This window comes from Brachionichthys hirsutus, chromosome 12, assembly GCF_040956055.1.
Source record: "Brachionichthys hirsutus isolate HB-005 chromosome 12, CSIRO-AGI_Bhir_v1, whole genome shotgun sequence".
NCBI classification, from domain to species: domain Eukaryota; kingdom Metazoa; phylum Chordata; class Actinopteri; order Lophiiformes; family Brachionichthyidae; genus Brachionichthys; species Brachionichthys hirsutus.
This window is the reverse complement of record NC_090908.1, coordinates 6,551,764-6,579,673: the sequence shown is the minus strand read 5'-3', so window position 1 is coordinate 6,579,673 and position 27,910 is coordinate 6,551,764. Positions and strand designations below refer to the sequence as shown.

The following is a 27,910-nucleotide window of genomic DNA, read 5'->3' as shown; positions in this document are numbered from 1 at the left end:
TTTTGTTTAAACAACAGTTTATTAACTTGTAAAAAAATGATTTTTAAGAACCCTATTCAATCAGTCTCCCCATATTGTGATTTACCGCCAGAATAATGGCCTGACATTTATTTTATCTATATTTTTAGATTCTTTAACCATGAAAACAGAACTTTAGCGATTGGATTCGCGTTGATATAATTGTTAGTTTAGAAGTTATTCACTAGAAGCACACTTCCAGTAACGGTGGATTCTTCTGGATCTGGATCCGTAGCTTTTGAAGATACAACAAATCCGTTTTCCCACTACTAGCTCCACAGCGTCTTGTTAAAGGTCAGCAAAAGCAGAACCTCATAAGAGATATTATTGAAAGTGTCCAAAAACAAAATTGCTTTGTGAAAATTTACTTGGGTATTTAAGATAGAACTAGAAAAGCACTCGGAGAGCGCAGACCTCCGCCGAGCAGCTCATTCCCCTGATAATTACATTTACATCGTCCCCATGGTGATCTGGATCATCCCCAAAAGGTTATAAATTGTTCTTTATACACCAACCATGAAAAGTAAAAGTGAATCAGATTATTTTTAACAGATTTTTGAATCCTTAATTTTTTTTCAATGTTAAAATGTACATTTGTTTTTCCTGACACTGACCGCAATGTTACTGAAAATTTCAAACTGATCCATCCAGAACATTTTGAGTTCTCTTGCTAACAGACGGACGGACAGACAAACAAATGCTGGCAAAAACATAACCTAATCCAGAGTCCAGCAATAACTGGATTCTGGATTAGGATTTGGAGGCATCAGGATTTATAAATTACGGTGCGTAATGGAAGACCAAGCTGATAAAGTCCATTCATTTAAGAACTGATCAACTTGCTTTCATCAAATGAGTTGCTCTGAAGCCCATTGAAGCTTTTTAGTGTATTTTAGGGGGTTGATTGGTCTGGAGTCAGATTAAACTTCATCATCATCATCACCGTTTTCTAAACTAATAAAAGCCAAGGTTTTCCTCTTGTGTCCACTTTGTGCAGTTTTACCCAAACCTTTGCCGTCGTGGAAACCTCGTGTTGTGGAGCTGCCATGTTCACAGAATCTGCATGCTGTTAAGATGTTCTATGAGAATGATGAAGAGGGGAAAGGTGCTGTCAGATATTCATGGGTGGAGACGCTCTCCTCCCAGGAGGAATGACACCGTGCTCATCATTAATTACTTTAACCGGGTGTTTTAGTTATAAATATTAAGAGGTTTACACAGGCGGTACAAGTGACAATAAATGAAGATATTTAAACTCTGTCCTTCGTCTTGAACTACCTCCACTCCGATGACGTTACTGACATGGTGCATTTTGATTAACATACTGTACATTATAACATTCAATTTGCAATATATTAATGTTTAAAGGAACCTGATGCGTCGTCAAAAATTAAGTCTTCCCTTTCCTATAGTTTTAAGGTTAGCTTAAAGACTCAACGATTTGTGCTGTAATATTAAAATTCTGTGAAGTGAAAAATGTAGAAATATATCATTTATAGAGTTTAAAACCCTGGAGTTCCACTTTGAGGAATGTTTTTCTTTAAAAAAAAACAATAACAACATTTTACTTATGCAGTTAGCAACTTTCTATCCTTGGAAATCTTGATAGAGGTCAGAAAACAGAATGAAAATACAGTCAAGTCGTGAAAAGTGATAATTTTGTGATGATTATAAAAAGAAAAAAGAGGTGATAAGTCCCGTTGATGTTACAGTAACAACCAAATACTGATGTGGAAATAATGCAGGTCTGTAAAATGTCCAGCAGAGGGCGATGTGCTGCTTCACTGTGAATACCATCTTCAGGAAAAAGAATCTGTGAATGAGCTTCTCCTTGCTATCCTGACGGCAGAAGGTGAAGGAGTAACGCTCTCCTCCCACTGCCACCTGCCTGCCTCGCCCCCGTGCAGTGTTCAGCGTCCTCCAGTAGGGGGCAGCGGTTTGGACTGGCTCTGTTTCCGATGGCTCTTGGTTGACTATGTAGTCGACTCCTGCTGGATGTGGATGTAGCTGGCCTGCAACAGAGTCATTAAGTGTTAAAGGATGATGAGGAACATCAAGTAATAACTTGCCCAACCCTCTAAATATCATTTTAGCAAAATATCTAGGATTTATTTATCACCCGCAATTTGAGTTTTGTGTGTTTTACCAATGTGCAAAGAGTAAGTACAGGTCAGAATATGATGTGTAAAGGTGGTATCTGTGTTTGTGTTGGGGGGGGGTCCTACCTTCAGTGTGGTGAACATGAGTCCCAGCTCCCCGTGCTGGACATTGGGATCCATTAAATCTTCTATCAGACTGACCTCAGCTCCCAGATTCCTGATCCTGTGGAGTCGAGCAGCAAACAGGTCTGCTCACCACTAACACGAATAAAAGCAGACTTGTTCCAGAGTGTGTGTGTGTGTGTGTGTGTGTGTGAGAGAGAGAGAGAGAGACAACGCGCCTCGCTCTGAGAACCACATAGAGGAAGAGAGGCAGCAGGTCATCCATGCACCACAGGAAGTCGCCGTCCAGCACGGGTTTGCCTTCCTGTGTCATCTCCCCAAACGTCTTCTGGATGACGATGAGTTTGTCTGACGGGGTGAAGGTGGTGCTGAATGATGACACACACTTTTAAGTATACACACAATAAAGCATTCAACATTTGTAATCTTCCAAGTTACAACACAATTTAAAAATATATTAAAAATGCTATGAAATATTTCATGTGACGGGGAATTTCTTTTTTTATTTTATCACTCTTTTTGCAAATCTTCTGAAATGAGACTTTGAACGACTGCATGACTGAAATCTCTTCATTGATGCTGGGATTTTGAAATCGTTTGTCAATTCACACGAGAATGAGTTGCTAATTAGTCCAATTTGAATATTTGAGTCTGAATAATGCCAAGTTATGCACGAAAAATGACGACTTAGCTCAGGAAATGAATTAAAAGATGTTAAAAATCCAACAAAACCATTTCTAATATTCCAAATACAGTAGTGCGATGTCACCTTCGGCCAGGCGCTCCAGTCAGGCATTAATCAGGGAAAAATTAGGTGTCTGCATTATCGTGCGTCTGCTGCCCTAATCCGAGTTTTTAATCAGACAACATCAACATCAGAACAAGAATGTGGAGGAGATTCCTGCTCCTCACGGCAACAAGTCTTTACACTTTATTGAGTCAGGTCACGAGGCAGCTACCTGATTTGTTGAAGTGTCTCCACAGCCGACACAAAGCAGGCGTCTTTACTGCTGGAAACAATCTGTGGGAAAAGTTACAGGGAAACAGAAAAGAAGCAACAGCACAGCTCAAATTTAGGCTGGGAGAACAGGTGGTCAACGATGTTGTCCAAAAACTGCTTGGAGGATTCGGTGCATGTCGGATCCGACCTGCTTTTTCTCTCCCAGGATTGACATCCATACAGGCCAGAACTTCCTGCAGGAGAAGAGACGAGGAGCGTCAGAGGAATACCTCCACTTTTATTTAAAAGTGAATCTGCACTAAAGGTGGAAGGACATTGTTGTAATTAAATGACTTGTTTCAAACAATCAGAACTACACACAGACTCTGTGTGTGTGTGTGTTGAATGTGCACACTCACTCCCGCACCCCCAGGAAGTGGAGCAGAGACTGGTCCGGCTGTTTGTTCAGTCGGATGATGCGGTCCCAGTACTGGGCCTCCACCTGCTCCCCCTGCAGGCAGTACAGGGTGAAGAGAGGCGGGTACAGTCGCGGGAGCACCAATGGGAGGAGCAGAGAGGAGCAGCTCACCACCGTGACGCTGCAGACAACAATGAGGATGAGATCAGGTACCTTTCAAACAGTGGGGGTTTTGTTGTTGTTGTTGTCACGGTTATAATTCGTGTACAGCGCCTGTGATTTGTCAGGGGTTATAGTACCTGTTTTATTACACAACATAAATATTACAACCCACACAAATAAAATCAGAATGTTAACAATAATAAACGTAACATTTAGGTGTGTGTGTGTGTGTGTGTGTGCGTGTGTGCGTGGGGACACTCACCTTTCTTCTGAAGTGTTGGAGTCGTGTCTGCCTTTAGATGGAGAGTTTGGCGGGTCTGGGATCACACCACCATCATCCGGTAACCCTGGAAACAGAAACCTGGCAACAACAATTCATTGTTCTGAGCAAAACAACTCGCGTAGCCACAATGTCACGAACTCACTCAAAGAAAATGGAACCTTTGAAGTAGAATATGAAGAAGATGTTCCTTTTATGTTTCCAGGCGAGCATACAGCCATGAACGGGTTAAAGATATGGCGTTACAGCAGGTTTAGCTTCAGGCTTTTCTGTCTGAAAACCACAGGATCTACAAAGGCTGACGTGACGAGGCAAACCAAAGGAGACGACGCAGGTTCTGAATCTACCGGACGATGCTGTAGAAATGTGTGAGGTAGGCCTGAAGCTCCAGGACGGCCTGCCTGAGCAGCCTGCGGTGGGATCCCACGCCGACGTAAGTCATCCTGTAGACGGTCACCAACGTCTCCACCAGCCAGCCCAGAGGGTGGAGCGGCGTCTCGCACGCCTGAGAAACGCAGGCATGAAGGCTTAGCAGAAGAACCATCAAAAGGAGCGTATTGTGCTGCCTTCCTTGTTTTCTTGTTAGTCTTTTTCATCAATCAACACGGCTTCATACACGTTCTACTTAAAATGGCATTAATTACACGTCAACACCGCCGCCCTGTTTCGAGTTCATGAGTTTTGATCTAATTTTATGTAGCATGTAGTTTATAGTGCTGCAAGTAGGTTGAACGCATAATGCAGAAAGTCTCATGTAATATTTCTAAATGTGAACGTTCATAACTTTATTAATGGCATCTGACTCGAAACACGTTAAAGCCTTTCGTATTTTAGTCAGGTCTCATTGAACTCAGCTGGTTAGCATCAGCTGGTTAGCATCAGCTGGGTAGCATCAGCTGGGTAGCATCAGCTGGTTAGCATCAGCTGGGTAGCATCAGCTGGGTAGCATCAGCTGGTTGGCTATCAGCTGGTTAGCATCAGCTGGTTGGCTATCAGCTGGGTAGCATCAGCTGGTTAGCATCAGCTGGTTAGCATCAGCTGGTTAGCATCAGCTGGGTAGCATCAGCTGGGTAGCATCAGCTGGTTAGCATCAGCTGGGTAGCATCAGCTGGGTAGCATCAGCTGGTTGGCTATCAGCTGGTTAGCATCAGCTGGTTGGCTATCAGCTGGGTAGCATCAGCTGGGTAGCATCAGCTGGGTAGCATCAGCTGGTTGGCTATCAGCTGGTTAGCATCAGCTGGTTGGCTATCAGCTGGTTAGCATCAGCTGGGTAGCATCAGCTGGTTAGCATCAGCTGGGTAGCATCAGCTGGGTAGCATCAGCTGGTTAGCATCAGCTGGTTAGCATCAGCTGGTTAGCCCTACCTACCTTGATGAGGTATCTCCGTATGTTGTCGTAGTTCGCCGTGGTGGCTGGATCTTCGTGTTGAGGAATAACCTCCAAACACTCCAGCACTTTGCTCTGAGACTTACTAAGCTCCGGGCTACAAAGACAAACACACAACTGTTTAAAGTCACGTACGACATCAGAGGCACGCCACCACTTCTATTTGCCGGGTCAACCTGTGGCGCCGTGCAGTCGTTATGCTGACTGCTATGTTCTCCCAGGCTGTGCTCCTCTCGCCTCTCCTGGCAGCACTGCAGCCCAGTCGACTCCAGCATTCAGCAAACACGCAGACCCACTTCTGGTCTGTCGGCACCAGGTACTGACCCAGCCTCCTGCAGACGTACCCGTTTAGACAGCATGAGTTGCACATTATGCAAATATCACGCAGGTCTCCAACAGCATCGGTATCGCACACCTGAATGTTTAAAGGACGACTCACAGCAGGCTGTTCCTGTCTCTGCTGTCCGGTTCATCACCGACTGGCTTGATGAAAGTTCCGACCACCTTCAGTCCTGCGGTCCAATCCCCACTGAACAGGCCCTCCAGGTAGTCGCCGTTAGCGAGGGACAGGAGCCCCTGCAGGAGGGGAGGAGCGCGTGTTAAATAACCTCCACAGCTGAGAGAGTGAGACTGTAAGTTTGTGTTTAGACACAATGACCCAAAACATATTTACAGAGAAGACACGGTAAAATAAGTCAAAAATATCAAATTAAATACTTAATATGGTTTATAAGTGTGTATAAATACCGCACACAGGTGAAAGGAGAAACGGCTTTCTACCTTTCCATTAACGATCCAGTCATCAGAAAACTCCCCGTGGAGCGCCGTGTCGTCATCGGATACCACAAGACCTGGACCCTGACAGAGAACACGCAGGATCAACCTCCACAACGTGGTAGCGCGTACTTATACAACAAGACGTATTTACTCTGTCGTAGTAAATGAATATCTGACATCATGTTCAACTTCAGATTTAATTAATATTGCGAAGGACTTTGAAACAAAAGAATTTCTAAAGTTGCCTCAGCTCAACAAAGAATGTCCCCGTTTGGGGACACGTGTCGAGTAAATACTTAGAATGGATGACTTTATAGAAGTATTGAAAGAAAGAACGACAAAAAGAGACTAGAAAAATAAGCTCGTATTACATTTTCCTTCCTGTCATTCTTAGATGCCTTTGTGAAAACTTACACTCATTTTGTTGTCTCTGAAGGTCCCTTCATAATACACGCCGTACTGGGTGACTACAACAGCGTTGCCATGGCGCTGTTCATCCAGCCACTGTCCCATGTACTTCTCGCCTCTTGGAGAAACACAAAGGAGCGGTGATGGTTTGCAATGCAGGACAACAAAGCTTCAGCGATGACTATCTGGTGAAATTAATTGTTCCGAGTATCTTTCCAAAACAATTGGGGGGAAAAAACAAAATTTTCATGACTCCAGTCCTGACAAAGCTCTCCACGGTTTTCAGGCTCAAGCAGGAATCCTGAAAGGACATTACCTGGCGATGTCATCATGCACGCCGTATCCGGTCTTCTTATCATGGACCCAGTGGCCGACAAAAACGCTGGGGGAATGCTTCGCTAGCTTTCCGGAGCTCAGCATGCCGTAGCCGTGCCGCTGGCCGTCATCAAAGCAGCCCTCATACACCTCGCCACTGGCATACCTAGGTCGGGTCCAATCAGAATCAGGATCAGTTTGTGGGTTCACAGACTAGGAATGTTTCTCTGTGAAGTCGTGCATGTCTGCTTGTAAATGCAAGCTGCGAAGGCATGAACACCACTATTATATGAATACTGCCATTCAACACAATCTGTTGTAAAGGGGTCATTCCTGATGGATTACTGATAAGACTAAAAAAATACAATAAAAAAAGACTTTAAAAGCTTTGCTGACAGTATGTAGAATTTAAACGCAAGTCATTAGTTCAATGCTTCTTTCTACCTGAACAAAGAGTAGAATATATAATACTGACTTGTACTTGCCAAAACCATGGATTTTCCCATCTCTCCAATGTCCTTGGTAGCTGTCTGGTCTATTCAGCGTTTTGTTTGGTATTATACACTCTCCATACCTGAAAAAAATATATACATATTTAATAGTTTAATCACAAACGAGTGAATAGCACAAAGCTGGTCCGATTGTGCGTGTATATATATAAATGTATAAAAAGTCACATCTCTTTTGATCCTGCAGACAACAGGTCTCCTTGAAGACGTGTCAGAAGTTCAACATTATTTAACACTGTTGAATAAAGTCAGCGGGACACGCAGGAAAACCGTGAAGATGTTTTGCCTCTTCAGGTTCCGACACGCTGACTTTATTCCACACAGAGACCTGCCATGACCCGGACGAATCGGAATCTCCACTGGTACCCAGTGCACCCAGTGTACCCAGTGCACCCAGTGCACCCAGTGTAACCAGTGCACCCAGTGCACCCAGTGTAACCAGTGTACCCAGTGCACCCAGTGTAACCAGTGTACCCAGTGCACCCAGTGCACCCAGTGTAACCAGTGTACCCAGTGTATCCAGTGTAACCAGTGCACCCAGTGCACCCAGTGTACCCAGTGCACCCAGTGCACCCAGTGCACCCAGTGTACCCTGCTAATGGATTTACCCATCCTCCAGTCCATTCTTGAAGTTCCCCCTGTAGGTTCGTCCATTGGGCCACTTCATGGTCCCCCTGTAAAAAACAAAGACATGCTCATCATCCAACTATATTCTCATTTTCAGGGTGCGTTCGGACCAAAGTCCGAACAAAGGTTGGGATTTTTGTGACATTTGATGCTTTTCGTTTCATGATTTTCCAAGCACACAAAATAACTTCTCATGACACTCCTACATCCTGTCATTAACGTTTACATGGGCTGAGTCTGTGATGATTGAAGGTTCACATCGTCCACCTCCTTTTCTTTCTGTCTGCACAAAGTCTGAGCTCTCATTTGGTTCTTGGGGGGTTTCACACCTGCAATTTTGGTGCTTTGGATCAAACTGAAAAGTTAAAAAGTCCGGAACAAGCGAGGAAAGTTTGAAAGCAACTCAGACTTTCTACCTGGTTGGTGCGAATCAAACGATGACAACCATCCCAAGTATTCGCTCAAACAAAGACTAATCCCGTTTGGTTCATGTCCACATTCGCCGTGCATGCTGCTACTGATTTGAGGGTTGAACTAATCAAAGCTGTCATCCTGACACCGTCCTATCGGACCTCAACTCAACTAATACAACCGTTATTGGTTCTGTTGGATTGCAGATACACAGGAGAGTCGTAGGAGTTCGCCCAAACAGTCCACATGTGTTTCGTGGATTTGGAGAAGGCATTCGACCGCGTCCCTCGTAGTATCTTAGGGGCGGTTCGGGAGGATGGGGTCGGGGTCGGGGTCCTTTGTCCAGTCAGTTTTGCAGCCAAGTGTGAAGCGAGTGGGATGAGAATCAGCACCTCCAAATCCATCCACGGTTCTTGACTAGGAACAAGTGGTCTGCCCTCTCCGGGTCGGTGGGGAGTCTGTGCATCAAATGGAGGACTTCAAGTATATTGGAGTCTTGTTGGAGAGTGAGGGAAGGACGGAGCGCCAGATTGGCAGGCGGATCGCTGCAGCAGCTGCAGTCTGTTGTGGTGAAGAAGGAGCTGAGCTGAGATGCAAAGCTCTCAATTTACCGGTCAACCTACGCTCCGACTCTCACCTCCGGTCCTGAACTTCGGGTCATGACTGAAAGGACAAGATCCTGGATACAAGCCGTTGAAATGAGTTCCCTTTGTATGGTGGCTGGGTGCGCCCGTAGAGACAGGGCAAGGACCTCAGTCACAAGAGAGGAACCTCGGAGTCTATTTCGGATGCCTCCTGGACGCCTCCCTGGGGAGGTGTTCCGGGCATGTCCCACCGGGAGGAGGCCTCTGGGAAGACCTAGGAGACATTACCGGTATGTCTTTTGGCTTGCCTGGGAAGCCCTTGGGAAGCTGCTGAGACGCAGCCTGGCCCCGGATAAGCGGTGGAAGATGGTTTGATGTGTAAACATTATTTAGTAAACTACTCCATGGAGAAGTGAGCACCCAACCAGTCTCTCACCTGCCATGAACTCGCCCTGCAAGCCAGCCACCAGCGTACCGAGCGTCTTTAAACCGTCCCTCTCCGGTGAACACGTAGGAGGCCGTGCGAGACGCCGCCGTCAACCCCGGCGATGATCTCTGTCCTCCGCCTCCGAGCTGCTGATCCACTGCTTGGTTAACAAACCGGAGCCACTTGTTCTGGGGAGTCGAACAAGAGGTTGTTGTTTTTCCAAGAGAATGGAGGCAAAAAAGGAAGTGACATTGTCCAGTGCTGACACCTGCCCCAGCTACATGTCCTTAACGCTCCATCTCAAAATGTGTTGCATCATAAAAAACATCTTTCATGGAATGCAGAGGGGGAGGGATGCACACATCTGCATTCCACGAAAGCTGTTTGGAGTAACAGTAGTTGTATCGAAAAATGAGTAAAACATGTGGCCATTTGAGTTCAGTCAAAATGAACCATTAAAGGTATTCTATTAATAGTACCGGTACCTTCTCTTGCGGTGTTGAGGCCACCACAGTGAAACTCTCCTCTGGACAAGTAAATCTGATGGCATAGCTGGAAACATGCAAAACAACAACAGTAATTAACAGGCTATTTCTTACCAAATAGTTAAAAGTAATGTTTCGTATTTCCACAAAATATTTATACCCAATTAATTCTGCTACAACCCTCATTCCAAAAAAGTCAGAATGCAAAAATGGAGCCATTAGTTGGATTTTTTGTTTTGTTTTAAAGACTGTTAGGCTTCACAGTGTTTACGACAGCTACAGCGCCGGCCGGCTAACTATTAGATGATTAAATGGGAATCACAAAATCAAGGATTCAACAAGCACGAAGCAATTCATTGAAGGAAATTGGTGAGAAAGTAGATATTTAAGTCGCCTGAGAAAAAGTTTGAATTTCATAATTAAATGAAAATATAAAATGCTTCAAATTCCCATAAGGTAACTCTGTAGCTTAGGGAAGACTTGTGTGACAAAGTATTAAATAGTCTTTGGGTTTTGAGACAAATCCCATTCATAGAATCAACTTAGGCTTAACTTTTAACTGAAGAAAGAAAGAAAGATACAAAAAAAATGATAAAACATTCAAAACAGCAAAAGGCAAGGTAATTTTATTTAAGCAAATATTTATGGAACAAAAACAGTTATAAATGTGAAATCATGTCTTTAGTTGTGGAAAGCAGGGATGAAGCTATACAACAATGAGTGTAGCGTCTTGATAAACACTGGCTTTATTGTCGCAAAAATGACGCCGTATTAGACGCATTTGGAATTCATCATTCTTAAAGACAAACTCACAGTCCGCTGCTGTCGTCGGTGACGGGTTTCACCCACAGACAGGCCAGGGGATAGACGTGATGCGTGGAGAACTGCACACAGAGACAAAGCCGCAGTTCACAGTCTGTGTCACGGTGTTTCTTCATATGAGTGATGCCTCTCCGTTTAGAAAACATCCCTCCATCTTACGTGAATAGACAAGTGCTGACGAAAATATGTCTCTGCGGTCTTACTGTTCTGCTGTCTTGAGGAAGTTACACAACACAAGTTTTACTGCATGTGCATAAGGGCTAGGAATGCACGTTGAGATCAGACTTGCATTTCTGATGTAACGAAACTCAACACACAGGACACAAACCCACATAGCAATAACCAGGAGAAGCATCTGCTGCCCATTAATGCAACACCTCACACCTAGCACAGATGAGAATCGGTACACATGACAAGACAACAACAAATAGGCGGTTATCTGGACTAATGTGCGCTAAAAAGACCTATTAGTGTGTTTGTCAGTGACGTTTGATCTGCTGGATTTCATTACAGTGGCATCGATACACCCACATCTTTACAGGCGATGAGCAAAAGCTATCCAATCCCAAAAATCCAATCCCCACACAGCAGCCTGTTTGCAGCGGTTAAAAGCTCAGTCAGCCGCACAAAATTAATTTTAACACAAGGATATCTGCGCTGCTATGAGGCTGCAAGATTACCAAGTCTCATGTTTATTTGGTTAAACAACCCAGGTGGAAACATATCAGTGTTTCAACTAATTCCCAGAGCTGGAAAAATGACTTATCGAAGTCTGGGCCTAAATTTGCTTGAGCCAGATGTTCGTACAAAACCGTAAAAAGGTTACTACGTTGTTTAACTCGTAGCTCCAGATCTCAGGAAATCATATCAGATCTGTGAGCAGTGTGACAGCGGTTATATCAAATCTTGTGTTAAAATTGTGTAAAGCGAGGCCGGCGTGCTCATGCTGCTGCAGCATCAAGAGAATCAAGGGGTGTCAGATATACTCACAAGGCTCTGAGAGGGAATGGCACCCTGAGTGAGTGGAAGGTACAATGCAGAATTAAAACTTTCACTAAACTAAAACTTTAAAGAACATGGCAGAAATATGAGGAAGACCCAGACGTGCACACAGATCAAGTAGAGGCTTCGTCTCTTGCAGGGGTAGGCAACCTTTTTCATGGCGCGTGCCACATTACAATATACTCAAGCCCAAAGTGCCAGCGACGTTCCACTCTGGAACTCAAAAGGTGTGAACCCCAAAATGCGGAGACGAAGGCGAGATAATCAGTCTGCAATACATTTAATAAGGAAATAACAAAAATAAAAAAGAGCCAAAAACTGAGCAGGGACGGGCTGGTCATCAGAAAACAAAACAAAATTCACAGCCACTAGAGAAACTGGGCGCATATCGCCCGTTCTCCTCTTGAACGACTTTTTTACTTGTAATGATGACGCTGCTGCTAAGCTAGCTGACTGAACTCCCAAGAGCCTCGCAGTGACGCTCTAAATTACTGGAGACGCGCTGAATCAAGGACGTGCATGATCCACATTCGTGCACTCGCAACGTAATGATTTACACAACCTGTACATATCAAACAGTTATTGGCTTAATTAGTATTTAATCATTAAGTATGCTCTGTTTCTTGTGAGGCGTTAAATATAATAAAATACTTTGTGCCTCTTATTATTTTCTGCTTGCCATGTCAGCCCTGACACTTTGGTTGCCGACCCCTGGTCTAATGTTAAACAACGCACCCTGCTGAAGGCATCATCAGTTCATGATATTCAACAATGAAACTCCATGTTCATATGAGATATAGTGCGCAGCATAGATCGAAGTGTCTACATGCGCTTGTGTACCTGTGTGTGCACCAGGGCATCGTTGAAGAGAATAAACCAGTGGTTGGAGAAGCGGCCGGCATTCTGCAGTGTCAGAGATCTGTTGCTGCTTTCACAGATGACCCGACGCTGAGGAAGACGTAGAGCCTCCTGAGGAAGAAATTCATTGGGAATAGTACATTTAATTATTAAAATCTTACAGCACAAATACCGCCTCCATTCAGTCATTTCGAAATTATCATCTTGAGATGGTAACTTGTTGATAAAGAAAGTTAATATTTGTAATATTTATCCTTTTTTAACAAACGAAAAAGGCAATAAAACAAATTTATTTAACCATCGTATCAAAAGAAAAAGTCAAATGAGGGTAGAGAGTTAAGAATCCTGTGAGGAAAGTTGAAGCTGGAGAACGGCAGGGATTTCTTCTGAACCAAAAATATGTGTGACGCTGTCCTGAATTTTGCTATTGGACGGCTTGTGGCTCAAACTGACTAATGTATGTAATATTATTCCAGAGCCCAACACATCAAAAAGTGGAGTAACATCTCGTTCAATAGCAGCAAGCAGACGGAAATACCTGTAACCAAAAAGTAATTATCACAAATTAAATTCTAAACGACCTCATTGTCTTCAGGACATGGACAGTGTTCTCGTTTGCGTGTGTCCTTTGGTCCCTAACGCACGATTTCCCGCAGGGACGCAGTGTCTTTGTATCTACCTAACAATCGTGACTGAAATCAAACATAATTTTTAGTTTGTTTTTAAATGTAAAGACATTTGTAGCACAGCTCTGAGCTTTAACATGAATGTTCAGTCGTTCTCACAGTAATTTTTCCAGAGTGGGTCTTCCAGAAGAAGAAGGTGGCTTCAGCTTCCTTCTTCTTCCTCAGGAGGGACAAAGACAAGGACTCAAACTGAGTACAGCTCTGATGGAGGGACTGATACTCTGTTGTTAACTGAGGGAGAGAAAGAAAACAAACTGAAGCATGGAAAAAGAATCATTGTGTGTGAAGGGCATATTTTATCTGGATAACTAATGAAACACCAAAACTCCGCTCCTTATAACGTCCTCATACAAAAGTGGGTTCAGAAATTGTTTATTAAAGTATTTATGCACATAGAAATCTTGAATTCAAGGCTGTACAATGGCAGTTATAAATTATGTCTCCATGTAATGTTAAAACAGGAGAGAGGGTGAAAAGAAGGAACCTTTTAGACACATAAAGAAGCACAAAGAGCAGAGACTGTCATCCTCACCACATCAAAACAGGCTTCCAGTTTGAGTAGGACTCGGTTGTACTGGTGGAGCTGCTGCAGAGGCCAGTAAAATAATGAAACCAGATCAACGTCACCATTGGGAGACTGGTCTGACACACACAGCTGAGAGAGAACGGCCTGCTGAGAGCCTAAACTCTCCCTGGACACAGAGAGACAGACAGAAATAAGGTAGCCTCAGGGCGTCAAGGTTTCAATCTGAATACGTGAATCTAGCAGGTTGGTGTCAGAGATAAATAAGAAGTGATGCGAGTTAAAGAGTAACAGCTCAGCCCTTTATCTGCTCCTTGCATCAATGTAGAAATGTCGATATTTTTAGATTCCTTAACCATGAAAACAGAACTTTAGCGATTGGATTCACGTTGATATCATTATTAGTTTAGAAGTTATTCACTAAAAGCACACGTCCAGTAACGGTGGATTCTTCTGGATCTAGATCCGTAGCTTTTTGAGATACAACAAATCCGTTTGCTCACTACTAATTCCACAGTGTCTTGGTAAAGGTCAGCAAAACCAGAAGCCCCTTTGTGGGGGCAATGAGAGAGATATTATTGAAAGTGTCTAAATAATTTGTTTTCTTGGGAAAACAAATTATTTGGACACTATTCAGATCCAGAATACATTTTGCATCATAGTTCTTATCGGACCCCTTTATGACTGGGATTATTTGTGAGTGAATTGAATTCATATTTTACAATACGTGATTTTTAAAAAAAGCCTCCATTATATGTATATGTTAAAATCCGGATCGCAGCAGTGTCCGCATTCCGGATCCAATTCGGATGGAATTCGGTCATAAGATAGAAGTCCCCACGCTACATGACTGTGTCTAAACATTGGCCTATAATCAACCGAGAAATTGAGGAACAAACTTTGTAGCTCCATTGACTGCAATGTTACAGAACATTTCAAAGTGATCTAAAATTCCGTCACTCTTCTGGATCATAACCAAAATCGAATCAATTGTTCCTGGTAAGATTTTCTACATTTCCCGGAAATCTGTCCAGGACCTTTTTAGTTATCCTGCTAACAGACAGACAGACAGACAGATGACAAACCAACGCAGGCGAACGCATAGCCTCCTCGGTGGAGGTTAAAAAGGAAGCTTACAGTGAGAGTTTACGGAGGGACTGGAATCCACCCATCACCTGGAAGTCACCAACGGAAGAACAATAGCTGCAGGCAGAGGACAAAGGTTTGAATTTGAGTTTTTGTTTTATCGCTTGTTCATAGAAACTGGTATGTTTACTGATGCTGACATGTTTTAACGGACTATTCCCATTAATCTGTTGATGGCAGCAGCAGAATAATACTGGAAAACCTGAACCTCCCATTTTGTGTTTGAACAATGAAGCTCAAAGAGCAGTAACTGCATGAATAGTGACAGCTGGGAGAACGCTGCATGTTCTCAAAGTTAAGATTACCGGTATATACCGGTATTCCTTTCCTGACTTCATTCTGGATCAGACAGTGCATGTCGGCCCCCATTATGATTGATCTTTGGCAAGTGAATTCATATTTTACAAGATGTGATGTGATTTTTTAATCCAGATTTTCTTTGTATCCAGATGGGTATTCGGATCACTCTCAAAATGTAATGGGATCTAAGTTAGGCCAAGATCCGTCTTCAGATTTTTTTTCATCAAGATCCATCAAGCAAGTTTTTTCCATAATCCTGCTAACAAAGAGACAAACGCTGTCAAAAACATAGCCTCCTTGGCGGAGGTAACAACGTGGAACTTACTCTTTATAAGCATCCATAAAGTGCAAGATGTGCGTCAGGAGGGGAAGGGAAGTGACATCACGACCCTGCGTATCTTGCAGGAAGTAAGTGAGGGATGTGGAGTGTCGACCAATCAGGGTGCTCAGACGAACAAAACTCTCGCAGAGAGAAGAGAAGAGATGAGAGCACGTCTCACCCAATGACGGACACACGCTCTCTGTGGAAGAGAGCACGTATGCACACACGCACACGCACACGCACGCACGCACACACACACACACACACACACACACAGAGACTTTACTATTTTATAGATATAATGGATGCTAAAATAATGTTTTTGTTTTTTTAACCTCTTTTTCGGAATCTACACAAAGTTATTTATATTTACCACCAGTTCATGTTCATCAAGAGAAACACGATCAAACCATCAACGGTCAGGGGTGAAACGTGAGAACATATCATCGGTAACCTCTGCTGCGTAGCAGTGAGAGGAGGAGCCTCCTGACGCTGCTCGTCCAGCAGTACAGCTGCCTCTCTCTGGAGGCCAGCTCGTGGATGGCCGAGATAAAACCCATGACGTTCTGGTCTGCCAGCACACCGCAGGTCTGGCCACCGCTGCACACACTGCTGACGTAACCCATCTAAAACACACATGCACGGAAGACACTTTTGTAATGTTTGTCACCTTCTCTGTTACTTAAACCTAAACTCACCATCCACTTATTGAGCGAACCTTTGCTCTTATTGTTTGGACCACCATTTTGCTTTCAGAGTCGTTGCACCGCCGCTACCAGTGCAACACGCCGGTACTGTGCAGGATGCCTCCATTATTTTATGGAGTTCTGCTAGCAGCTAGCACATCTGCTTCAAGGTTTGATGGGTTCTGTATTCACAGACATCCTTCTGCACACATTTAGTTGTAACAATTATGGCTCCTGTTGCCTTCATATGAACTCAAAGCAGTCTGAGCTTCATTTCCATCCCAAGGGCCGCCACTTTCAGCACTTCCTCTGTAAATCGTGCGACGGTTGTGTGTGAGAATCCCTGTAGAGCTCAAACTGTCCCATCTGGCACCAACAGCCATGCCAATTTCAGCGCTATTAAAATCACCTTTCTTCCGAATGCGGTCGATCGGTTCTTACTTCAGTAGCCTTTTGTTCACCGTTGTTTGCGTTCCTAAATGCTGACGTATGATATGAAACAATATTATGAATAAAGTACCTGCATTGTGTTTTGAGCATACAAACCTCCATGCAGAAGGGCAGAAGGGTGGGTCTGACTGTGTAACTTTCTGCTCTGCTGGGTGACCTCTGGCATAACCTTGGAATCTGGGGCGGCTTCTCGCTTGCCACTGAATCCGACTCTTGCTGCTGGCCGCAGTACAAAAGGACCGGCTGGACACAGTCCCCATCGGCCACCAAGATGGAGTGGCTCTGACCGGCCGACATGCCCCACGCCCGCAGACCGTCAGAGAGCTACAGTGGCCCACCAGGGACAAATTTCACAAAAGCCAGGCCTGCCATACACATGTTCAGTGATGTACATTTTTAGATATGGATTTATGAAGAGTATTTTCAACAAATAACTGATGAAACATGTGAAGTATTCTAAATTAGTGGAGTGCTGGTGTTCGAATGAATTCACCTTTGCCTGTTGAGGTACCGTCACGGGGCTGTTGACGTGGCCGAGCTGTCCACACATGTTGCTGCCCCATGAGTACACCTGCAAAACATGGTGACGGAGATATTGTATGAACATAAGTGTTCTCCTGTCCAACCCCAGTTCCAGGTTTGGGATGCTATTAAAAAAAAACCTCAATAAAACACAAATGAATCATTTGATTGGGCCAAAAAGGCTCATTCACAAGCCAAGATGTAATATATTCAAAAGATTTAGAGAATCCAGAGAAATGTCTGAAGTGCTGGAGACATGAAGGCCTTGCGTTGCTTTTCTTTCTCTCTCTTTTGTTTTAACCATGTGGGCTCTGGATCACTTCATAAAACCATCAGTACACGAAGCTTCAGCCAATGGGCAGCACGGTGGCGCTGTGGTAGGCGCTGTAGCCTCACAGCAGGAAGGTCACATGTTCAAATCCAACTTCCTGTGCCTTTCTGTGAGGAGTTTGCACGTTCTCCCCATGTCTGCATGGGTTCTCTCCAGCTTCCTCCCACTACCAAAAACATGCAAATTAGGTGAACTGGTCACACTAAATTGTCCGTAGGTGTGAGTGTGTGTGTCCCTGCGATGAACTGGCAGCTTGTGCAGGGTGTACACTGCCTCTCGCTCATTGACTGATGGGCTACAGCATGACCTGCGACCCGGTAACGGACAAAGTGGTTCAGAAGATGAATGAATTATATGTACCGTATTTTCCGGATTATAAGTCGCGGTTTTTGTCATAGTTTGGTCGGGGGTGCGACTTATAAATCGGAGCGACTTATATATGTTTTTTTTTACAAAATCTGTGAGTGCAGAGACAGTAGCCTACACATTTCTATAACAGGTGTTACAGGGAACTCTGTGACCCGTCAGAATCTGTCGCGGTTTCTGGGGGTTCATATTTATCTGTCACACCTGTTATCTAAAAACACCAATTAGAAGGGCTGATTGAAAATGGCGCCGAAAAGAAAGTCATATTCCGCGGCTTACAAGCTTCAGATAGTGAAATATGGAGCCGAAAACGGCAATCGAGCAGCAGAAAGAAAGTTTGGAGTGAGCGAAAAACTTGTAAGGGACTGGCGAAAAGCGGAGGTTATGCTTACTGAAATGAAGAAAACAAAGAAAGCTAATCGCGGGCAACAAGCTAGGTGGCCACAGTTGGAGGAACGAGTTCACGCATGGGTGCTTGAACAACGTGCTTCTGGAAGAGGTTTGTCAACGGTGCAGTTGCGTCTCCGCGCCCAAGTGGTTGCCAGGGAGGTGAATATAAACGGCTTTGCGGGAGGACCTTCTTGGTGTTACCGCTTCATGCAACGCAAACGCCTCTCTATCAGAGCTAGGACGACACTGTCCCAAAAACTGCCAGCGGACTTCCAAGCCAAGGTTGACAGTTTCCGCGCGTTCATTGAAAAGCATGTAAGTGATCACAACGTGACACCGGATCATATTATTAACATGGACGAGGTCCCCCTCACTTTTGACATCCCCATGGGCCGAAGTGTTGCAGAGAAAGGGCAAAAAAGTGTGAATATCGTTACAACTGGTCATGAGAGATCACACTTCACAGTGGTGCTGGCATGTTGTGGAGACGGATCAAAACTGCCACCGATGGTCATTTTCAAACGAAAAACCATGCCAAAAATCCAATCCTCCTCAGTTGAAGTCGCCGTGAACGAGAAAGGGTGGATTGATCAAGAAATGATGAACTTGTGGCTTACAAAGTGCTATAATAAGCGACCGGATGGCTTCTTTAGAGCACGCAAAGCTCTGCTTGTGATGGATAGCATGAGAGCGCACATCACACCACAGTTAAAAAATAAATGAAAAATTTTCAACTCCATACCTGCCATCATCCCTGGAGGCTTAACCAAAATACTCCAGCCACTTGATATCTCCGTGAATAGGAGCTTTAAGTCAGTTTTGCGTAACCTGTGGGAGCAGTGGATGACGGATGGAGAGCACAGCTTCACGGCAACCGGGAGAATGCGCCATGCAACTTTCCTGGAAGTCATTGAATGGATCGACAAAGCATGGGCTTCAGTGACAACCGCAACCATCCTGTCGGGATTCAGAAAGGCTGGAATAATTGGAACTGCAACTGACGACGAGTCTGATGTAAGCGACGTAGAAGAGGAAGCGGCGTCTTGTCTACCTGCCGAGTTGGGGGAGTTGTTCAAAAGTGACACCGAGGATGAAGATTTCCTTGGATTTCGTGATTCGGAATAAAACCTGATATTTTGGTAAACGTGTTAGCATGTTCTTTGTGCTATATGTTGTTTGGTGTTGGATTTTATCAAATAAATTTTCCCCAAAAATGCGACTTATACTCCAGTGCAACCTATATATGGTTTTTTCTTCTTAATTATGCATTTTTTGGCTGGTGCGACCTACAATCCGGAGCGACGTATAATCCAAAAAATACGGTATTTATTTTTCTGTCTGTTTGTTAGCAGGATTAGAGAAAAACTGGAAGGATTTTAATGACAAAAATCTGAAAATGGTTCATGGCGTAACTTGGATCCCATTAAATTTAGGATTTTCCCATTTTCTTATAATTGAGGCTTCTTGTAAAATATTCATGCAAAATAACTTTTGGATCTGATCCAGAATGAGGTCAGGAAAAAATATAAAATGTTAACATTGAAAACCCCATTTATAGGTTCAAAAATATGTTAAAAATACACATCAACTACGGTTTACTTTTCATGGTTGGTGTATAAAGATACCAAGAACCAGTTCTAAACTTTGGATGATGTTCCAGATCACCATGCGGATCATGTAAATCCAATTATGAGGGGAATTTCTTTTTATAAATTAATATGAAGGAACAATAAATAATCTACTGGTATGTTATTTTGTTACGAGATACAAGATTGTGTTATAAAATAACAATCCCTTTATCTTTTATCCTGTATCTTTGTTGCAGCATCCACAAACACGACCAGCGACTCTGGTGATGGCAGCATGCTGGCAGTGATCTGCTAAGAGTGTCTGCATCTGGCCTGACATGACACTCATATCGGGAAATGACTAATTCTTGTATTATTTACTGCAGTTGATCTCATCCTGTGTGAGGATCGGTTTAGTTTGAGTCATCTGTTGACTAGCGCTCCGTCTTAAATCCACTAGTGTTGAGTCACAGACATGTTATCGAGACGGCAGACCTCTGACCCTCTTGCATAGTTACTGATTTACAGTTACTGCCTCCACTGCTGGTTCAGAGGTGGAACAAAAAATGCATGCCTTCATAAAGAACACTGAGGCAGAAAAGTGGCCTTGAATAAGTCACATGAAAGAAACTTTAGTGTGTGTGTGAGTGTGTGTCTATTACCTGGCAGTGAGCAGTGAGAGCTAAAGAATGGTGTGAACCTGCAGTGACTTGGATGACCTCTTCACCTGTCAAAGTCTTGACACACAGAGGCTGGAGTCTGGACACACGGACACACGCATTAACACCTTGGCAATTCAGCTGCAGTTTTCTTATTTTTAAATCTCAGAGTAAACCTGACCCAAGTCACACTTTGACTATAGTCGCTGTGGCTATGTGTCTCTTGACATGCCGCTCACACCCATGTACCGTAGGTTGTGTCAACTTTGCCGAACCGTAATGGCTAGTTGTGCATATTTCATTTTTAAGGTGACTTTAAATGTCAATGATTTTGTTATTTTGTGCCAAATAAAGGAAGCACTATCACACATATCATTACTGTATTATATTATATTCTGTTGGTACTGCATGAGAAAGTCTGGCGTGGCAAAGAAGTATGTCAGAGTAGTTCAGGACATGTATGACAGCAGTAAAGTGTGCAGTAGGAGTGCAGGGATCAGCTCTGATCTCAATGTGATTTTGTTAAAATGAGGGGAGAATAATATAATATTATATTCACTATTCGTGATATAGCCATTGCGTTTTCAGTTTGATAAATAAACCTAATGAATGTTTTGTTACAGATTTCTGTCATTGCATTAGGATATATTTAAACGTTCCGTGTGTTTGTGATTCCCGACCTGGCAAGCTGATCTCCGTGGCCCAGCTGTCCCTCTGACCCTCGGCCCCAGCTCCAAACTTCTGTTTGTAGAAACGGAAGCCTGCCTCCAGCTTCCTCTGGTGCCGCAGCCTGGGTCTGACCACCGGAAGACAACCTGTGGGCACCGGACCGCTGTCGCCATGGAGACCCTAACACAAGGACATGATCTAATGAAAATATCCTGATAACAGAATTGTTGAATCAGAAGACCATTAGAATACTAAGGGTCAGTAAAGCTGTTGCAGTGGATTGTTTTTCTCATGGGCATCATGTGAGCATCGTTTTAAGTTTCACTTTAGTCAGAGTGTGATTGTGAAACTTCCTGGGGAGACGCTAAGTGTGCATTGCTTTCTTTAACGATCTCCATTGTACTTTTGACTCAACTGTTAAGATGTGATCTTAACGGCTGTCGTTGTTTGCGGTTAGCAAAGAAATTCCTTCCTGGCCTTTCTTTATCCACCTGAAAACATAACGCCTCAGGCTACGGCCAATACCGGAGTCATAACTAAGAATAGCAACAGGAATTATAAACATTTAAAGCCCAAAGCTACAAAAGGACAAATCAATTATGGATGGAGGAGTTCTTTATTTTCATTTTGACCCTCCTGAAACTCGAGGAAAACTACAAAATGAGAAGTTTTACTGCTGCGTTTGCGAATAACCACTTCCTTTTAACACAGCTGATTTGAAAAGTCTAAACTCCAAATGAGTGCCGGTAATTGGGCCTTAAAAAAAGTCGATGTGAAATAATATTAAAGACATTTGGCTATGATATTTTAATTACAAAAATTTATGATTTTTAATGTAAACTTTTCTCTTGATAACTACTTCATAATCATGTTATCTCAACATAACAAATACTGCCATCAACAGATGACTCCCAGATTTAGCAACCCATTCTTTACTGATCTCTTAAAGGATGTATTCAACCTCCAGCTCTGTGGCTGCAGCCGCAACTTGAAATAAATGAAGTTTCTACCTTTTCTTGTGACAACACAAACAAAAATGTACTAAATTAAATTGTGATATTTCAGCAAACTACATGCTTTAAATGTGTCAGGAATACAAGAAAGACTTCTTTCCACTATGCTACGCTACAACGGTTGTTTCTACACATATGGTGCAGGGTGTCAACGGACTCACAAAGGTCTTGGCAAGAATTAAAATCAATCCCCAGAAATGTCTCAGAATTGTTCACCTACCATTTCTACGACTCGGGGGGGTTCCAGGGAGGGAGCATCTCCTGCTTCCTGCTTTACCCTTCTGTCTTATATTTGACAAACTAGAGCTCTTCTTCCCCCGCAGAGTCTGGCTCTGTGTCTCAAGACAAAGACCGATATCTTCCAGGCACACTGGGGAGGATGAATACGGCCTGGCCACTCCACTACTACTGTAGAAAGGAATGACAAAGAGCAGGGGACGTTTGGTTCATAACAAATAGAGGTGAATTGGAGCCACTCGAAATAAAAAAACAAGATGCAAAATTAGCAATTAAAATGTCCGATATCAGAGCAAAAATGTCGTAACTGACCAAACTTCCTGAACTCACTCTGCTTCATTTGCGAGTAAACTTGTTCGTACCTGTCAGTTTGACTCTTAGTTGTCGAGTCTTCCTTATAACTGGATGATAACGGGTCCGTGGAAGGAGTTGAGGAAACACAGCTTTCATCTGAGAGGCACAAAAACAAACCCATTAGAGTGACGCAGACATCAAAATAAGCAAAGAGCAGAGAAACCAATAAAAGACGTGGAAATAATAAATGAATGACCAGCCTGAAGTGTAACTGCTCAGTGAGTCCGTGTCTCCTGGACCAGCGGCGGGCTGCATCTCCAGTGAATGACGAGAGAGCTTTTGGAGGAGACTCTGAAACTCGGCTTCGTGAGTAAGAGCAGATTTTTGATTGGCTCTCCAGCCTGACAGCAGGTGAGACCCGGGGCTTCCGTCTGGGACAGTCTTCCTGAAGATTTGCCGAGGAGTTGATTACAAATTAAATAAATAAATAAAAATAACAATTAAAAGGAAAAAACATGAAATTTGAGGGATCGATGAGAGATATAATTCTGTACTCTTTGGTGTCGTCTTCAGATACAGCACTGCAGCCTGCTGATCGTCCTCCAGAATGGAGTCTACATCCAAGAGCGCTTCTCCTGGGAGAAGTCTGGGAATGCAAACCAAACAGAGGAACCAACTAGTGCGGACCAATCCCGGCCATTTAAAGGATGATTCTCTAGCTGCTCAAATACCGCTATACTTCAAAGATCCTAAAGTAGCAGATTGCAGGAGTATATTTAGAGATGTTTTCTTTCATTACCTTAAGGAGTATGTCTGTCCGTTTGTCTGTTAGCAAGATAGCTCGAAAGGTTACAGATGGATCTTGAAGAAATTTTCAGGAAATGTTGGGAATGTTACCAGGAACAGATTAAATGTGTTGATGATCCAGGAGAGATCCTGGATTCTGGATCACTTTGAACATTTCTTTAAATTTGCAGTCAATTTGTCAGGAAACCAGCTGGAGCTTCCTGCTCTACGTAGCTCCGCCCTCCTGCTCAGGTCACTCTGCTCTGCCTGCCACACCTGCAATCATCTCATCCACGTCTAACTTAGTCTAACTTGGATCCCATTACATTTTGAACCATCATGAAAAATGTCTTCGGGATCTGATCAGGAACGACGTCAGGAAAAAGTTTTAACATTTATGGATTCAAAAATCAGTTCAAAATCAACTCTGATTCACGTTTACTTTTCATGGTTGGTGTGTGAAGATACCAAGAACGATCTAGAACCTTTTGATGATGATCCAGATCACCGTGGGGATGGTGAAAAGGGAAGGGAATGAGCTCCTTGGCGGAGGTCTGCACTTTTCCAGTTTGTGTGTCTTTACCTCGTCTGTCGTGACTTCGGTCAGCTCCACCCCCAGCGGACAGTAGTGACCTCCATCAACAGTAAACGAGTCCTCTCTCTCTGAGTATTGAGGCGACTGGCCCCGCTCCATGCTTTCAGAGGGATTCTGGGTATTGCTGTTCGGTGGAGGTAAACTGAGGACCAGAGCCAGGCTGTGATAAGCACCACATGCCACCTGTAGAAAATAAATCAAAATGCTGTTTCTGGGTACTGGACACAGTAGTTTTCTTATTAACGTGTACATTTGATTATAAGGAAGAGAAACTACCTGCATTACATGTCTGCCTGCTAAGTGTTCCACCTGTGGCAAGGATGTAAATATTAAACATGACATTACTGAATTTGACGTAGTAATAGTAGTAATAATAAAGGGGCTGTTTGACTGAATTTTGACAGCTGAAGTTCAGTGAATTGCAAATGTACCTTCTGTGGTCTCCAAACAGGGAAGGAGCCGGTGACGAGGCCAAGCTGGCAGCCGCTGCCCCAGGCCCACAGCTCGTTCTGGGCCGACAGAGCGAGGCTGTGCTCCCGTCCCAGGGCCAGATCCACAACCCGAACCACTGCAGGAGGGACAGCATCGCTGTCCAACACGCTGACTGGGCACGGCTCTGAAACTGATGCGGCATATTTGACATATTATGCTTCCAAAGGGACTAAATAATAAAAAAAAAAACATAAGCAAGAAATGGATGAAGGCTGAAGGACTGACAGACATGCAGCACAGAGGGAACGCTGTCCACTAACCTGTCATGCTTGCGGTGGTGCCGCTCTCAGTCAGCCCGCACTGTCCCGCAGTGTTCTCCCCCCACATGTAGACGGTGCCCTGCTCGGTCAGCGCGCCGCAGTGAAAGCCGCCTGCAGCCACACTGACCACCGTCTTCCCCAGAAGATTGACCTCCAACATCGGCGCAGACACCGGGAGCCTCTGGTCCCTCCACAACAGCTCACCAAATGAGTACACTGTGCCGCCTGCAAGACGGCCTAAAATGAGTAACTGCTGATTCAGCCAATAGATGAATTCATATTGATTCATTATTAAAACATAAAAGCATAACAACAAGAACTTTGATCAGCATCCACAAATGCAAGTTTCTTAAATTAATTTCTAGAAGAAAAAAAAAAAGTTTAGATTGAGTTTATATTTCTGACCATTACTTGTGCAGTTTAGCTCGGTTATAACCTAGTAATATTCAGAGCATATCAAAATGACCATGTAAGCCTGTTGGCAGCGAACAGCCCCGATTTACCAGCGTTACCTTGCATCAGCAGGAGTCCATGGTGTTCTCCCAGGGCGGCCTGGATAACAGGCCTGGGCAGGAGAACTCTCTCTGGGTGGAGCCGTGCAGCGGGGCCCACACACTGCCAGACATGGAGCAGTCCTCGTTCGGGCGCTGCGGGATCCCACTGATCTGCAGGACTGCGACAGCACATGCAAATATGTCACTGTTACAGACTAAATCAAAACGCCAGTAACACGAACCTGGTCTAATATTCTAATGTTCGTTAGTCGTGGTTTTTGTCACAGAAACAGAAATAATGAGCAGATTAGTACCTGCAGGCCCTCCAACAGGAGCTCCTGTAGGGTATGTGGTTACATTTCAAGCTCTGGAGGTGACTTAATAGTGACAGTTTCTCAGATATTGCTGAAGCCTAACATGGAAACCGGCCCACGGAGGATTGTTAGTGGAGATAATATAACAAAACCAAAAGATGTATTAAAAAGAAAATCAAATCACACATTTGATCAAGCTTAAATTTGCATCAATAAAACTGAATAAACAGCATGAAATCTGCTATTCAGGGTTCGGGCTAGTCAGGCTCTCACACTGAATCTCGATCCTGCCTATCGTTAACATGATTTGAGCTTAGAGTTTATTCAGCGTTCAAAGGTTTGGTGGTGAGAACAGGCACTTCCCAAAAGGTTTGTTTGTACGCATGCAAGTGTTTACCTCGCCTCTCTGTCCTCCATCAATTCAGGCTCTCACATCCACGGGACAGGGAAGGCATCTTTGTCCACATTTCTCCAAAGCTGACATATTTTCACTCCAGTTTGCTTGAAACGGGAAGAATATTACGTCGTTTTGATTCGTGACTGGTTATGCATTGTAACTCTTGTTATTAAATCTTAAATAAGAATTGCAACAATAATAATTATATAATTTGTATTTGAATCACGTTACGTGCAGCACGAGCAAACAGTATTCGTGTCGGTTATTCCTACCCTGCTTTAGACTCGGAATTATGGTACCAAACATGTAACTAAACTAGGAAATAAGCATCTTTAAATATTGTGATATTATACAGTCTTCAACGTCTCACTCAGAATCCTTGAGTTAAGAGGAAATTAGTTCAAATTATGATTTCTGAATTCAAGAATTATTTGGCACTCGAGCAACATGAATTTCCGTCGTTTTCCTCCCATCTGGGATGATATATTATAGTTAGTTGTGTTTCCACTGGGAGGAGTGGTTTCATTTCATGGTACTGCTGACATGGCAAAAGTCAAAGCCCACTAAAACCACGAGAAAAGAAATTACAATAATACGGTGTAAATACACTTTTATGAGTAAAAGTCCTGATTTAATCTGTGCTATTTGATTTATTAGTACTATTAATATTCAAAAAGCCAACATAAAATCAAGGCTGTGTCACGCATAATGGCTAATTTTGGAGTCCTTATTGAATAATTGCTGAATTAAAGATGTATTAATGTCATGAATCATCATTCTAAATGTGATTAAATGCTATTAAAAATATCAAATAGATGTAATGAAGTAATGTGAAAATCAAGAAACTAGTTTAGATACTACGAGCAGGAATGACAGTTGTAATCCACGCTTTACATTAAATTATTTATTCTGTTTAGCGACCTGCTTGCGTGTTAAAACACCACAGACCATCACCAGTGTTGGGAAAGTAACTAAAGTAACTAGTAACTTAAAGTAAGTTACTAGTTATATAGCAGTAGTGATCACCAGTGTTGGGAAAGTAACTAAAGCAACTAGTAACTTAAAGTACTAGTTAACTAACTTTAAGTTACTAGTTACTTTCGGCAAGGAGTAATAAGTAAAGTAATGTAATTACTTTTTCCAGTAAGTAACTAGTAATAAGTAATATATTACTGATCTTGAGTCACTTGCCCAACACTGGCGATCACTACATTTTAAAGCCACATCGAACCGGTATCAGCTGTAATTGGATCTTCAAACACGCGTTTCTCAGTAACCCGACTTTCATTTTCACTTGAGACAAAGCCTGGACTTGAACGCGGTACATTAGATGCGCTGAAGTTCGCGACTCCAGCGCTAAAGCTGCTAGAGGCTAACTAAACTCACCGACTCACCAGTCTGCACTCGTTTGGTCGCAGAGATTCGTGCGGAAGCGACTCTCACCGAGTCCCGTTTACTACGTCACTGCAGAATCACTGAGCTATGACGTCGTTTTATATTTAAATCAGTTCTGCGTTGGGAAAGCTCAACTCTTCTCTGACCGCCAGCGCTCAGACGGCAGCCGGGCAGGGACAAACGCTGTGTGGCGCCACACCTGTTGCTATGCTGTGGTATGTTCAAAGATAGGCCCGATGATCAGACGCAGTAAGGCTCTCACTCTGTCAATGTTTACAGTGCTGGACCGGGAAACAGCGATAGATTTCTTTATTTACACGAGGCTTGTTTGGATTCGCATAAAAGTATGATTATTTAATGCAGC

General features: G+C 43.5%; 1 protein-coding gene across 1 annotated transcript; it reads right to left on the bottom strand.

Annotated features, from left to right (window-relative positions):
- On the bottom strand, nucleotides 1-27,620 carry LOC137902417 (alsin-like). Its single transcript, XM_068746503.1, has 40 exons — nucleotides 27,546-27,620; nucleotides 26,152-26,255; nucleotides 25,459-25,619; nucleotides 24,947-25,171; nucleotides 24,626-24,816; nucleotides 24,471-24,503; nucleotides 24,085-24,377; nucleotides 23,074-23,258; nucleotides 22,882-22,969; nucleotides 22,512-22,690; nucleotides 21,281-21,449; nucleotides 20,604-20,700; nucleotides 17,258-17,335; nucleotides 16,861-17,088; nucleotides 16,083-16,254; nucleotides 15,632-15,827; nucleotides 14,998-15,063; nucleotides 13,870-14,029; nucleotides 13,437-13,568; nucleotides 12,634-12,762; nucleotides 11,782-11,805; nucleotides 10,783-10,853; nucleotides 9,970-10,036; nucleotides 9,494-9,672; nucleotides 8,044-8,109; nucleotides 7,402-7,500; nucleotides 6,928-7,092; nucleotides 6,618-6,729; nucleotides 6,207-6,284; nucleotides 5,866-6,002; nucleotides 5,603-5,758; nucleotides 5,409-5,523; nucleotides 4,388-4,545; nucleotides 4,023-4,121; nucleotides 3,600-3,779; nucleotides 3,389-3,434; nucleotides 3,200-3,261; nucleotides 2,459-2,608; nucleotides 2,244-2,340; nucleotides 1-2,030 (listed from the first exon to the last, which is right to left on the bottom strand). The coding sequence occupies exons 2-40, from the start codon at nucleotides 26,169-26,171 to the stop codon at nucleotides 1,992-1,994; spliced, it is 4,902 nt and encodes a 1,633-aa protein (XP_068602604.1). The 5' UTR covers nucleotides 26,172-26,255; nucleotides 27,546-27,620; the 3' UTR covers nucleotides 1-1,991.
- Between the last annotated feature and the right edge of the window lie 290 nt (nucleotides 27,621-27,910).